The 14,619-nt window shown below is 40.9% G+C and overlaps 1 protein-coding gene across 4 annotated transcripts in view; it reads right to left on the bottom strand.

The window, feature by feature from the left end:
• tle2b (TLE family member 2, transcriptional corepressor b) overlaps window positions 1-14,619 on the bottom strand; it is a 76,160-nt gene that overhangs the window by 22,690 nt on the left and 38,851 nt on the right. For 3 of the 4 annotated variants that reach the window (XM_069522131.1, XM_069522134.1, XM_069522132.1), the window contains 3 exons: window positions 4,615-4,677; window positions 3,185-3,259; window positions 868-1,048 (listed from right to left, as the gene is read on the bottom strand). In XM_069522131.1, coding sequence (XP_069378232.1) covers window positions 868-1,048; window positions 3,185-3,259; window positions 4,615-4,677 — 319 coding nt within the window. The remainder of the gene's footprint in view (window positions 1-867; window positions 1,049-3,184; window positions 3,260-4,614; window positions 4,678-14,619) is intronic. The other variant, XM_069522133.1, reaches the window with a different exon arrangement.

Below are 14,619 nucleotides of genomic sequence, written 5' to 3'. Positions count from 1 at the left end.
TGCTGTACAAATTACAAAAAACTGCTTGCCACAAGAAATCTATAGCTTTACCATAAAACCAGAAAATGATCTATTGTTATTTCTGCAGCTTTGTGCAGATTGTTCTGAAATAAAAATACTGGAATACACATGCACATGTACGTGCAGTAAAACAAACATTTTAAAAGGAAAGAAAGAGAATTTTTCAAAGTGTGATATCTTTTGCTTTCATTAGCCATTTTCAGAAACAAACTCTGTCGCGTGTTAGAAACGTCATCATCACAGGGGAGAGTCGTCCGCAGAACCCCTGCTGTTTTCTCACATGGACTAGGAAGAGGCTGGCAGGAGAAACTGTCCACAGCAACTGACTTGAACATTTGTGTTCTCACATCCACCCCCTCCGGATAATTTCAGGAGATGATCCAGAGTGCATGTCTGAAAGCAGCTATTATGAGTTTGTAACTGTACATCTTGTATTGAACTTGCGAAACATCTTCTCAAAAGGTTCAATGATGTAATTGATTTTCAATAATGAAACATTTTGTGTAGACTGACCTGAAACAAAATACAGATTTTCACTGCAGAACAACTTTGATTTACTTTAGGGCTGCAGAGTCTTTTAAGGAAAACACCTCTAAGGTCTAAATTAAGAACATTTGAACTTTCTGGGTCAAATACTGCCGTAAATACTTAACAGTTTCTCTAATAACAATCAAAATATTCCTTCAATGAACTTTGGGTTGGGTTAATGACAATCAAGCAGTTATGAAATATTATGAAAGAGTTTTTTATCTTGTTGCTCATCCTGAATGTGTCTCTTGAGGTGCCAGAACATAAAATCATGATTTGAGTGATAAAATTAAGGATTAAAAGTCCACAGTGCTTTACCTCGAAGATGTTCATGGTCGAGGTGGTTGCGCTCATCTTTGGATGCAAGGTGGGCTGAGACCCCCAGGGCCCCGGTCAGCGCCAGAAGCCCCGATCCTCCAGCGCCCAGGGACAGGCCTGACGGGTGTGGTGTCAGGGGGATGCCGGGGGCGTGGTGAGACAGGTGCTGGAGCTGCTGCTGCTGTGGCCACATGGAAAGGAGGGAGCGGGAGGGAGGTGGGTAGGGGAGGGATGGTATCATATAAGGGAGGTGGGTGGTTAAAAAAGAGAGAGATAGAAAATGAGCAGTAGAAAAAGAAAACAGTACAAAAGGATTTGAGAAGAGGAAAGATAGAGGTGGAAAATTGCACTTGAGACAGGAGGAACAGAGGAGATGAATATAATGAAATCAACGTAGAGAGCTCAACAGTGAGAGAGAAATAGAAATAGATAGTTAGGATGGGAAAGAGATTATTGGATTAAAAGAAGTGAAAGAGATGGATACCAAGGATGAGAAAGAGGCAAGGGAGAGAAGGAAAAAAGGAAAAGACATGTTCAGGATTCATAGGGAAATTGGAAATGGACACCAAGAAGTGAGGGAAAGAAGTGGAGAAAGTAAGCGATGAGCGAGATTTATTTTGAAAGAAAGGCAGGAGGAAAAAGAGAGAAAGAAGCCAAGGGAAAAGGCAGAGAGGGAAAAATAGAGGGAAGGAAAATGTGTGAGTCAGACAGTAAACGATGGGGAGGAACAGAAGGAAATGATGGTAGATGCAGTGAAAAGTGCAGAAGTATTAGATGAACAAAGAGAGAAAATAGAAAGAGCGAGGGTAAATGAGCGCAGGAAGGAAGAGGGACGGAAAGTGTGTGGCACAGAGAGCAAAAGATAAGACGGAGCAAAAACAATGGAAGAGGAGAAATGAGGACAGGGACACAAAACGAGGTAGAAAATGATAAAAGATTACAAAAGGAGGGGTGAGAAAATCCAGACGGAACATGAAAACACATAGGGGAGGGAGAGAAAGAGAGAGAGGATAAAGAGATAGATGAGGATAGAGAGAGAGAGGAGAGCAAAGAGCCAGCTACAGATAAAGAAAGGCTATTATCCTGAGGGGAGCATTATGATGTGTTTTCATGTGTTGTCTTGTCAAGCTGGTGTGTAAGACACAAACAAACACACACACACAGACACACACCTAAGCAAAAGCAGTGTCTGTGTTTAGGTGCATTAGACACACACACACACAGACACACACACATTAGTGACAGCAGTGTCTGTAATGCTGGGAGGAACAAAGGGCTTTAAGTAGACAGTAATGTGATCAGTGCTTTGACAAGCTCTGGAAAGCCCCATCTACTACAACACTCAGGAGCCTCACAGTGTCTGTATGTGTGTACCTACAGTGTGTGTGTGTGTGTGTGTGTGTATGTCTGTGTGCGGGTGTGTGGGGGGGGGCAGATTTAAGGGTACCGACCGGATTAGATTGGTACTACAGAGTACCGATTCACATTAAATTAAACAGAGACAAATTCTGGTACCAGAGCACACAACTGGGTTGTAATAATATATTGGACTTCACACTGTTGTGAGTCATGTGATCTGTGCTCTGATGAACTTAAGTGTCATTAGAATCGATAATAATCACTGATATCTTCCGCTTTCACCACATTTAAAAGAAGCCTACTGTTAATATAGAGAAGTATATTGACCTTATGTGGGGTTCAATATATTTCTCTTTATTAACATTACTTACTAACACTACCAGCAGCAGGGAGCATTGTCAATTGCTGCCCCCAACCTTAACGAGCAGTTAACTTACATTCTTCAAAACAGGTAAGTCGAACATTTTCAAAAAAGATGCAAATATGCAGGGCTGTTCCCACAACGTATTAATACGTCTTCTGGATGAGACGCTTCTTCATATCTGAACTTTACTCAGTGAACACTAACCCCTAAACATAATAAACAGAATACTTCAAAGACTAATTCTTTATTTAATTTTTAGGAAAACACTTTGATATTGTCCATTAGCCATGTTCACTCATATCATGGCATCAAAGGTTCCCAGCATTAGCTTCTAAAATAATATCTGCCTGAATGAATGTTCACCATCAACATCACCACCTGAGACACAAACACTAAACATCCAGGGGGTTGTTCACATTGATGCTTCACCTATTTGATGATACATTTTTCTGATCTCCATATTTATATACCAGTGATGAAATGATGTCATCAACGCTTTCTCACACCTCAGGGTCAGATTGGTTGGAACATGCTTAATGTGTGTGAAGGTGTGTGTGTGCGTCTTTGTTGTCATGACGAATGAAAGTGACTCACCCCGATAATGGCGTTGAGTTCTGCCATGGTGACCTGCTTAGCTCTCTCCACTGCCTGGACCACCTGTTGCTGGTGCTACACACACACACACACACACACACACACACACACACACATTGTGTGTCAGGTCAGTATTCACACAGCAGGAACCTTTACGGGACCTGAAAAAAGTGTTAGAACATCCAAACTCTGCTTCTACAATGTGAATCAACTCAATGTCTGGTTCATAATCATGGATACGCCAACAATATCCACACAAACAAAAACAAAAAATGGATCTCAGCTCCATTGAGCTGAGTGCTTTTGCCCATGTGCAGTATTTATTTTAATGATATATTCTGGGCATTAGGACAGTTTTACGCTTAAAGAGGGACAGAGAGTGGGGAAGACATTTGGCAAACAGCGACAAATGAACCTGCAGCTGCTGCAGGGAGGGGGGGAGGGGTTAAGCCTTAATATATTGGTGGCCTTCTCAACCAGGTGAGCATTGGAGCCGCTGATCTGCAATAGAATTTATGTTTGCTTTTATTATGCAAATATTACTGGACATATTACTCCTAAACTTGGTGGTGTGGGTCAGGGAATATTAAATTTTGGTCGAGAATTTGTTTTCCAAATTCTTTAGCATTGTAAGTTTTTTACGTTTTCGTTGATTTCTCAGAGAATAGTTCATGGACCTTGATGAAAAAAGTAGACATGTTTAAAGAACAGTTATTTTTGAGTATGTGAAATTTGGTGCAGATCCAAACAAAAATCTAGTGAATTTAAATGTGGATTCATAAGGGGACTGATTGGCCTTATATGCACCCTTCTGAGTGACATTCCTGTTTGTCTGTTTAAAAGTAGCCAGATGAAATAATGATACATTCAGTGAAATTGACGAGGGGTGATGAGAAGCTTTCAACAGATCTGCTGATAGATTTGCTTCTTGAACAGAGGGTGACTTGTAGCAGCTGCAATAATTGGGATGAAAAGCCCACTGAAGTAATTGACAAGAAAATACTGAAAGTTAATGAGCTGTGTTTTCAGTAATATGCAGAATCTGTTAAATTAAAAAGATCTGCATCAATCAGCAAGTCAGTACGGTAAATTAAAAATCAGTGCATTTGAAAGCACAAATATAATCTACTATAATAAACTACAGTCTGAAAACTGAATTTAAAATTGATACACTTTTGTCACAACTAAAAACTATTAAAGCAATATTTGTTTCAATAATATTATTTTCTAATACAACCTGATGCACATATGTTAATTATTTTCCTCTATCAAACAGAAACTTCTGTATTTTAACTTGCTCTACCATATATGTTATAATCCGGTTTATTTACCACCCTGAATGCAAAAAATATTTTCAAGCCTGATGTGAGTATCCCTCTCCTGACTGCGTGTGTGCATATTTTGTGTACATGTGTAAGTGTGACACTCACCTCTTGAGAGAGGAAGGGGATGATCTGAGCACAGATGGCACTGAGACGCTTGACAATCTCCGCCTGCGATGGAAAGAGAGAAACGAGAGGGTAGAAACAGAAGGAGAGCAGAGAGGGATACATGATTGTGTGTCGCGTGGCGTAAGATAACAAGAACACAACGAACACAGAGCATATGATGCATCTTTACAGCACATTAGGCCGTCGCTGAATTAAAACTCACTCTTGATGAGCGACAAGTTTTGTCAGAGAGAAGAAAAACGTGGGAGCGAGCAGCAGCAGAGGTGAAGAGATGGAGGCAGCATTACAGCCCCAGGCATCATCATGTGGTCTTTTAGCACCATCACACTCTCATTTAGCTCGCACCTTTCTACACTTCAGTCGTCAAACACACAAAAAACACATGAAGGAAACACACACATGTTGACAAAGAGCGGAAGACCTCTCTCTCCAGCTCTCCACCTCTTCAGTGCCATTACATTTGTCCATTTCCAAACTTGTAAAATCTATAAAAGAGCTTTATCTTGGACAGGAAATTGTGTAAAACATCTTGCTCTCAGGTTTCTTGCAGTCATATGCACACATACATACACACACACCTGGCAAACCTAGTAACCATCCACAGATTACAGCCGCCTGTACACACACACACACACACACACACACACGCACACACTGAACCTCTGCGGTGTGTCTAATTCTATCTGTCTGAGTGCCCTCAGCCTCATTTTGTTCTCTTCTTCACTCAGCCGTTCTCTCTTTTCCTACAACAGCTCTCACACTGAGCCATTATTACCCTATTCATCCTCTTCCTCCCATCCTCATCCCTCTCCCTCCCCCTCCCTCGGTCGCTTTGTCTCGTTTCCTCCCATCTTTCTATTTTTTTTCTATATTATGCTCTGTCTCTCCGTTTTAATTTGTCCTCCCTCTTTTCCCTCAGAAGGGCCTTTTTCTTCCTCTTAACATCAGTCCTTCTCTATGTTTTTTTTCCCCTTTGTTACTTTGCTGTCACACTTTACCACCAGCATACTCATATTCCTTTCAGTTTTTTTCTCCCTCCATCTATCTAGTTTTCACCCTTGCTTTGTATCCCTCTATCCTCACTAACACATGTTCCTGGCACTTGAGGATACTGGAGAGGATGAGAGAAAGACAGCAAGGGGGGAGGTGGTGGAGGGCGAAGCAGTGACTGACAAGGCTGTTTGCACCATCAAATCGAGGCTCACACAAACACAAACACACACACACACACACACAGACACACACAGACAATCAGCCAACCTGTCAGTTATAGCCAGTCCCATCATGACTTCATGCACTAGCTATCACCAGACACACAACACTGTTCCAAGGACAAACACAGCCTCATCAGATCATACATGTCAGTGTATGCATGTGTGTGTGTGTGTGTGTGTCTGCTGACCTCTCAAAGTGAGAGAGAGTGACGAACCTGACAGACAAACCCCCAAATTTCTTTTTGTGTCTGTACTAAACTGTTGTCATTGACAATAACGTCGATGTGTTCAACAAGTATCTTTTGAAACCCTGATCAGTCTGCTTGACGATCCTTTATTTATTTTTTTTCCTCAAGATAATAGCTAAATAAAATGAGGCAGTCACATGGTTGGGACACACAATGATATTATTGGTTGACCAGTAAAAGTCACCTAAATAAAGACCTTTCGTGACACATCAGTATCTATGTTTATGTTTGGTGATATGCACCGATGTGAAATCTTTTAGTTTAAATAATAAAGGAAGATGTGCATTGTTGTTTATATTGTATACATAAAATATGTTTATTTTCTTAATTCCAGTTCTATAAATGTGGTTGCATTTGTGTTTTCTTTTCAACTATAGTTTATCATTTCTTCAATTACATTTCTTTGTCATAAGGGTCTGAAAACGAAATCGGTATCGTGCCCTCAAAATCGGTCGGGCTCTAATAATGATCCCAACAGAGGTACGCCTAAATGTCAACTGTGCTGGTTTTGTATGGCGTTTATTTAGTCTCAAAATGTGTGCAAGTGGGGTAGAAATACACGTTCATGGGTTTACTTCTCTGGTCAAGGATACACCTGTATCATATGCATTGTTTTTATGTTGGCGCTGATCTTTAGACTATATAAATGCCATTGTTTTATTATCTGGTAGCTATACTGTTTTATACAATTATATTTATTTATTTATTTATCTCAAGGGGACAGTACAAAGCTCAAACATGAGACGTCACCATTTGATGCACTGTACCAGAATATAACTGAACTAATTTGCATCACAGTTCCTCAGATGATCGGAACAAAGAAACAACACAACAACAAACAGCACAAGGTAGAAACAGAATTCAAAATTACACAAGAAGAAATACACACGATGCTCAATACAAAACTACACAGCCAAATAAAGGCAAGTCATCAAGACCATGAGGTAGAATGTTAAAGTCAGTAAGTGCAGAGCTGAGAAAGCTTTTACCAGACTTTTCAGGTTGGCTTTGAAAGTGGTGATAGAGCTGCAGCTCCACACCTCGTCTGGCAGGCTGTTCCATTGATGTGTGGCTGTTACAGAGAAAAAGCTGATTGTCCAAATGTAATGCGAGAAAATTGTCAAAATCTTGTCTTGACAGGTTCCTTCACAAATAGATTTGTTCCCTCGTTGGAATTAACCTGCAGCTTCAAGTTTGAGGATTGAGATTATCTGGTAAAAGTCTCTGCAATCTGGCAGCAATTCAATCAGCACATTGCCCAACCCTGACAAAGGCTTCCAGGATCAGTTAACTGACAGTTCAAGAACAGCATCTTTTGAAATATTTCAACACTGAAAAAGTGGAAGGCTCACGATCGATGAAGACTAACCTTCAATGCAAATATGTGACTCCAGGGACAAATGGTAAAACTGTGAATTTACAAGGCATGCAATACACACATACCTTTGATTCACTTAGATGTATTATATTGATTTTACATGAACTGTTCCCCCCAGTTTTATATCTCTCATCAGATTCTCTCCATGTCCTCAAATGACCTGGCTCAGATTTGGTAAGAAAAAAAAAATAATCCGACAGGAGTGGAGCTGGACCATATGTCACAACTGAACAGAGACACAGAGCTGACCTGAACAATGTGTCTATTAAGCTCCTTTCATTAACTGTTTTTAAATAGGTCGTAACTCTGAATAAAAGCTTCACAAATACAAGAAATACAAATACAAATACAAATCCAGTGCAGATTTAATAAGGATTTGCTCAATTCTATCTTACTGCCTAAGACAAATCAGCCATTTTGCACTGCTTAAATAAGATCCAACAAGAAGGGCACTTGCATATCTCCACCACAGCTAACTCTGCACTTTATTACCATATATACATGCATTGAGATCACATGCATTCAGATCAGCACCAAATTACACCTGTTCTCAAACGGTAAAGACAGGAAAGAAAATTCCTGAATCGGCTTCCTTACTTCTTTCTTGGTCCATACCCCAACCTTCCACCAAGTTTCAAGGAAATTGATTGAGTAGTTGAGTAGTGGATAATCCTGCTCAAAGACACAGGCAGCAATGGAAACAAAACTTCCTTGGCTGAGGTAAAACACAACTTTACTTAGTAACAATGGAGTGATTAGTTAATTGCTTCATGGAACTTCAAGTGATTATTATTATTCTGATATTGATTAATTTTATAATAATTTAGCCACAAACTGAAACCGTTTTTAAAACTAGAAGGGCACATGGAGAGCGCATTCTTCCAAGGCTTTATCTCACAATGTTAAAAAACGTTTAAAAAGTCTTCTGGATCTGCCCTTTTATCATTATCCACTCCAAAATGTACTGGGCTCTTCTTTGCGCCCCACCACTCCACAAAATTTCATGGAAATCGGTTAATTTGTTTTTGAGTAACCCTGCAAACTTCAAACTACCAAACACAAATGCAAACATAACCCCCTAGGCGGAGGTAAAAATGTTAGGATCTGCTTGCACTTCTATCTTTTGTATGTTGTTGGGCTTTTGGCTGCTAATTACAATTTGTAGTAAGCTACAATGAGAACTTGTGATTGAAACAGCAAACCTAAAGCTGCATGAAGCTGCAAAGTGTTGACTCTCAGTATGTTTTGCTCTGTTACATCACATTATTTTTGATTTATCGTTATTTAAAAAAATATCAGTTAATACATAGAATCATTTTGTACATGCTTCATAAATGTATAAGTCTGCAACAACACATCAGCATCCCCCCGACTCAACATTCTGGTTGCACGGCAGCCGGTGCGTTTTACAATAGAGTGAAAGTGAGCTGAGCTGAAGTGGTCCGAGCCGGGCCAGGTGTCAGAAACAACACAGCACAGTCTCGTTCTACAGCCCTGCCAAAGCGCAGCCACAAAGGACGAGTACTGGCAAAGACTGGCCGGATGGAGGGATGATCGGATGGAGGGATGAATGGAGGGATGGATACAAAGGAAGGGGGGGGGCCTGGTCAATAAACACTTGAGGGCAGATTCGCTGCCAGTTGGCACAGGGACAGAGAGAAGCAGAGAAAGAGAGAGGCTACACGTGAAACAGAGATAAAATGTAGATGAGAGAGAAGGAGGAGCAGAACAGCTTTTAATACAGAAGAACAAAAATCCCTCAAATTATTCTCAGCAACAAAGACAAAAAGATGGAGGAATGGAAACAGGGAGAGAATAAAGGAGGAATAAACTGTAGGAAAAAGACAAGTTGTACCAGAGGCCGTCACACAGACATATCACACACACACACACACACACACACACACACACACTGTTGTGTTTTATAATGAGTACATTGTCAAGGATCATAAAAAATAACATTTTATATAATGAATGAAAAAAATTATATTTCTAGGTATTTTTCTGTTTCAGATTTTTACCTATATGTAAAGTGTCCATGACCATTCTTAAAGAACTATAATTATTATTATAATAATTATTATTAGTAGTAATAGTATTTTATATATGTATATACACAATCTAAAATAATGTCTCTATTCATTCATTCACAATTATATGTATTTACACTTGACTGATTCCATTCAAACCTGTGCTCTACAGACAACGACTTCAACATGTAAAACATGAAGCAAATGATTCTCATTACTTGTAAATAGGAAAAGAGTCCATGCACATGTTTGTGGGTTTGTGTGGGCAAGTGTTGTATATTTTGCACAGACCAGTGATTGCAAATGAAAATGCAAAAAACTAAAATTGTATCTGAATGTTAGAAAAGAAAATTGTTTAAATGTGGGTGGTATCAGCAGAAATAACAGGAACTGAATTTTCTACCGCACGTCATCAATGAATTTTGAATTTCTGCAATATCTGCTCAACCATAAATGATCACAAAGAAACCTCTGACAGAAATTATCATACAGGTTTAGACATACAAAGTAAAGGTCATATTTGCTGTTACTGTAATTTAATTCCTTGACCCTAACTTTAACCTGCAGTCAGCAGTCACTCATACAGAAAATACATGAGAGTAGAAGAAGCGCCAATCCCGTCACCATCACTCAGCTCAGTTGAGCCGAATGCAGTGCAGACACTTTTGTTGCATGAGAGGCATAATTCTACTATTTTTCTTGACTGGGAAAAAAAATCATTCTCCTGCACTTACTTTGCAATTTCTATCACCATTGCTCCTGCTCTCTCTCTCCACCCACATGTTTAACCCACAGCACTACTGCAACACATTCCAGTGAAGGCATTCTGGGAAATGTAGAACCGACATAGAAACAGGTATGTGAGGTGGAGGGTATGAAAAAAATACCAAAAAGTTAGGAAAGACAGGCGCACAAAGTACCCACCACAGAGCGATGGTGTTACACTGTTTCTGCATGTGGAATTTTCCTCAACTAACATGCCAGCGTCTGATTGTTCTGATAAAGGCAAAGATTGTTTTTACGAGGAAGGGGGTCTTAACGGAGGAGGATCTGCCCCCCAGCTGTTTTCTCTCAAATGTTGGGAATGGCAAGGCGTTGTGTAACTGCAGCCTGCTGGCAGGCCTGTAGGAGGTGTAAAAAGTGATGTATGAGTGCTCGTATGTAACGTAATCAAGACCATGAAACTCAAACGGTGGGATGAACCGACAAAAAAGAAAAAATTGCTTTCCTTCAACATTTCACTCCTGACTCTAAAGTGATCTTGAACTGGAACAACTGGGGAAGCTGCTTCCCTGTGAAAGATCAGTATTGTATTTGGTCTCCCAGCATGACGGCAAAGCAACAGTGACCACGTTCATCTTGCCAATAAAGCTCGGTGAATTTGAATGTGATGAGCGTGGGCTCGAGATTGGCCCGAGAGGAGGGAGACGGTGCCCAGTGTGCTCGGGCGCTGCCAGCTGTGCCAGCCTCTGAGTACCACTATGTCTGAGTGAGCCAGCTTTATGGGGGAGCTCTGCTGTGTGTGTGTGTGTCAGTGTGCATGCGATACCCCTCTTCTCACTATAACAATTGTCGACAAACATCTCTGCCTTCTCTCTCAGCTAGATATCGCTGATTTGATTCCTTGGATGTAGCTCTAGAAACAGGATGAGCAGCTGTGGAGCAAAGTGCTTCACCTCCAACTGCAGAGGACTCCAGCTGAGTCAGACAACTTCAAAGTGCATGATTGCCACAGTCACAATGTGGAGCATGATGCTAATGGAGAGAAGGATACATGCCAAGTCAACTTTACCTTGAAAGAACAAAAAGGATTTACAAAATCAAACCAAATCCAAACAAACATCTTAGTTTGTATGTTCAAGTTCCTGTCGAGCTCATATGGAGGTTGCAGTGGTGAAGCAGTGAAGGATCTTGCATCAGGCTGTTGCCATATAATGTTTTATTTATCTTATGTTATCAATACAGTTCACCTTCTCTGGTTCTTCTCTGATACATCAGTCACTATCGGTCATCTCCTCCGTCCTCCCTCTGCTGCTGATGTGGATTCATCGCCTGCGGGTAACTAAGCCAGAGAGCAGGCGGCTGCTTCTGCTGTAGCTTTAAGTTTACAAAAATATGACAGACATGTGAGGATGTGTGGTTAATGAATTGAACAGAGTACATACAGAAATCGTTCTGTTTCCGAACCACAGTGGATGGGAGCAGTTGAAAATATCGCTTTTCTATGTGTTTGAATCTTGTTGAACAGGTGGCGTGATGAAGGAGTGGCTCTTATTGGCTTTTTACTCACATAGGTTTTGATTACACTAACAGTGCTACGGGAATCATTGTCAACTCGAGTAAAGTCTTCACTTCTCCACTGCTGCCTCTGTGCTGTCCCTGTGTGTGTGTGTGTGTGTGTGTGTGTGTGTGAGAGAGAGAGAGAGTGTGTATAGTCCATAAAGTACGCAGTAGAGAAAATTCTGCATATTTTTGTCTGGTTCATTTGGCTCGGGCACTGCAGCTAAGGCTTGTATTTGTACTAAAAACCATCTGTGAATGCAGGGTGAATGTAAATCCAATAATTTCTTTAAAATTCAACTCATTTATTACACACGTACATATCACGATGGTGACAAAGCAATATTTATGGTCAGCACTTGCTCAACATTAATAACAGCTTCAGTAACAACTTATTTGTAAATTTTCAAATGTATTTGACTAATTTTTTATTCCAAATTTCACCTTCTCAAAGTGAAAGTTTGATGCATTACTTATCGTCGCATAACTTTGGATTTAATATCATCTTTAGCTTTAGCTATAAGAAATGATTAATGAAAAATTAGATTAGAAAATTAAAATTAGAAAAAGATTATATGATAATTTTGAGAGCGCCTACCTCAAACTTAGCAACGTTAAAGTGAAAACAAAAATCCTGGATCTGCCCATTTATATGGATCTGCTCCAAAAATTCAAAGGAACACAATTTCAAGGGTGATCGGTAGTTTTTGAATTAGAATGCTAACCAACAAACAACACATTTGAAAAGATCCCCTCCTTGGCGGAGGTAATAACACAAACCATTCATTCTCTGTATACAGTTCACTCTCTGTGTATAGTTCACTCTCTAGTTAATAGAAATTTCAAATATTATGAATCATCACAATTTTGCGTCATAACTGATACAAACTACCTTTTACATCCAGCTTGTGTTGCAGTGACTTTGATAAAGTCATGCTGTCATGCTTCTATGGCTGCAGAATCCTTCATTTATTCTTAAGAGTCAGAGGGTGGGCACATATGACACATGCAAACACACACATACACACACACACACACACACACACACACACACACACACACACACACACACACACACACACACACACACACACACACACACACACACACACACACACATGAACACACATGCAAACACAATCCTGGAGCTTATCACTGTCCTCTGCTTTCTAATTGGCCTGCTCGCCCCTCTGTGAACAGTTTGAGGTAAATATTTGTAGCCAGTGACGTACTAATCACCCACTGATTGAAGTTGCAGGAAGGCGCAGAGCTTTGAATGAAAACAGCCATTCCTGCTTCCTCTCTATCTCTACACTGCACCCCCTCCTCTCTTTCTCTATCTCTCTCTATCTCTCTCTATCTCTCTCTATCTCTCTCTGTCTCCATGCTATCAGCCTCCTTCTTTCTCTATTCTGTTGGCTCATTTTTCCACTTCCCCAGTATCTCTCTCCCTCTCCCTCTCTGTGTCCTCTCACTCTGTTTTCCCTCAATGCACTTGGCCTTGCTCTTTTGCTCTCTCTCTCTGCCCTCCTTCTCATTTGCTCTCATTTTTCTCTCCCCTAGCTCTATCTCTTTGCCCTGCTTCTCTCTCAGAATCTCCCTCCCTCTCTTTTCTGTTCTTGCTCAGTCTTGTTTTTTCGTCTCTCTATCGCCCTCTTTCTCTCTCTCTCTCTCTCTCTCTCCTCTGGGCAGCGTGCCAGGCCCTCTTCCCTGGCGCTGAGCCAACTCCTCTTCTCCTTTTTACCTCCTCCTCCTCCTCCTCCCCTTCCTCCCTTCCTCTATCCCCCTTGCCTCTGATTGATGGCCCCTCTATTCTAGAAGGAGTGGAAGGGAAACAGGGAAAGAGAGAAAAAGCAAGACAGAGAGGAAAAGGGAGTAGCAAAGCACACACGAGGATCGAACACACACTCGCGCACAAAAACACGAAAAAGGCGCGCACACAGAAGCACCCTAAGAATTGTACACAAAGAGACACACACACGAAAGCCAAACAGACGCGTGTACACACACACACACACACACACACACACAGAATACTATGCTCACAAAAATAATGGCACACACACACGCTCACACACACAAACATAACAAGGGCACACAGAACCAATCCAAACAGAGCATAGAGCACACAAACAATGAGCTGTGTGCAGACCCTCCCAGCATGAGCCCAACAAGCATGCACGTGCACAGACTCACACAAACACACACTTCCTCAGTCAGATACACGCACATAAAGACACAGATTCAACCTTCAGTGCAGAACCAATACAAGATACAAGAAGCGGAGCAGACAGCAGAAACATTTAGAATGAAAAATACAGGCAGACAGCTCACTTTCACTCATCCAACACACACACACACACACACACACACACACACACACACACACACACACACACACACACACATTGGTGTCCAGCACAGTTACAGACATGTTCTAATTATGACTTTACACAAACACACATATAAGCTTGTATGCAAGGACACAGATGCATGTTCTATGAATGCCCCCCTGCAATATACAATTACACACTCAGTCTTACTGTACACCTACACAGGGAATCTTTCTAGAGCATGTGATTGTGAGACACAAAATCTGTGCCTCACAGTCAGGGTTGTAGTTCTCAAACCAACTAGACCTCTCTCTGACTCTCTCCCTCTCTCGCTCTGTCTATATTATACACTAAGCCATTAGTCATATTCACACTGTGCCAGCTCACCAGCTTGCATTGACAGACTGCATACGGCTTCAAACTCATGTCTTCTGCAATGCAATCAGACACAGAGTAGCAAGACTGGCTGCACTGTATGCACGCATGTAAAAAGAAAACATG

The sequence above is a fragment of the Paralichthys olivaceus genome, chromosome 3 (assembly GCF_024713975.1).
Source record: "Paralichthys olivaceus isolate ysfri-2021 chromosome 3, ASM2471397v2, whole genome shotgun sequence".
In the NCBI taxonomy this organism is placed as follows: domain Eukaryota; kingdom Metazoa; phylum Chordata; class Actinopteri; order Pleuronectiformes; family Paralichthyidae; genus Paralichthys; species Paralichthys olivaceus.
Note: the sequence above shows the minus strand (reverse complement) of the source record. Positions and strands in the feature narration are given on the sequence as shown.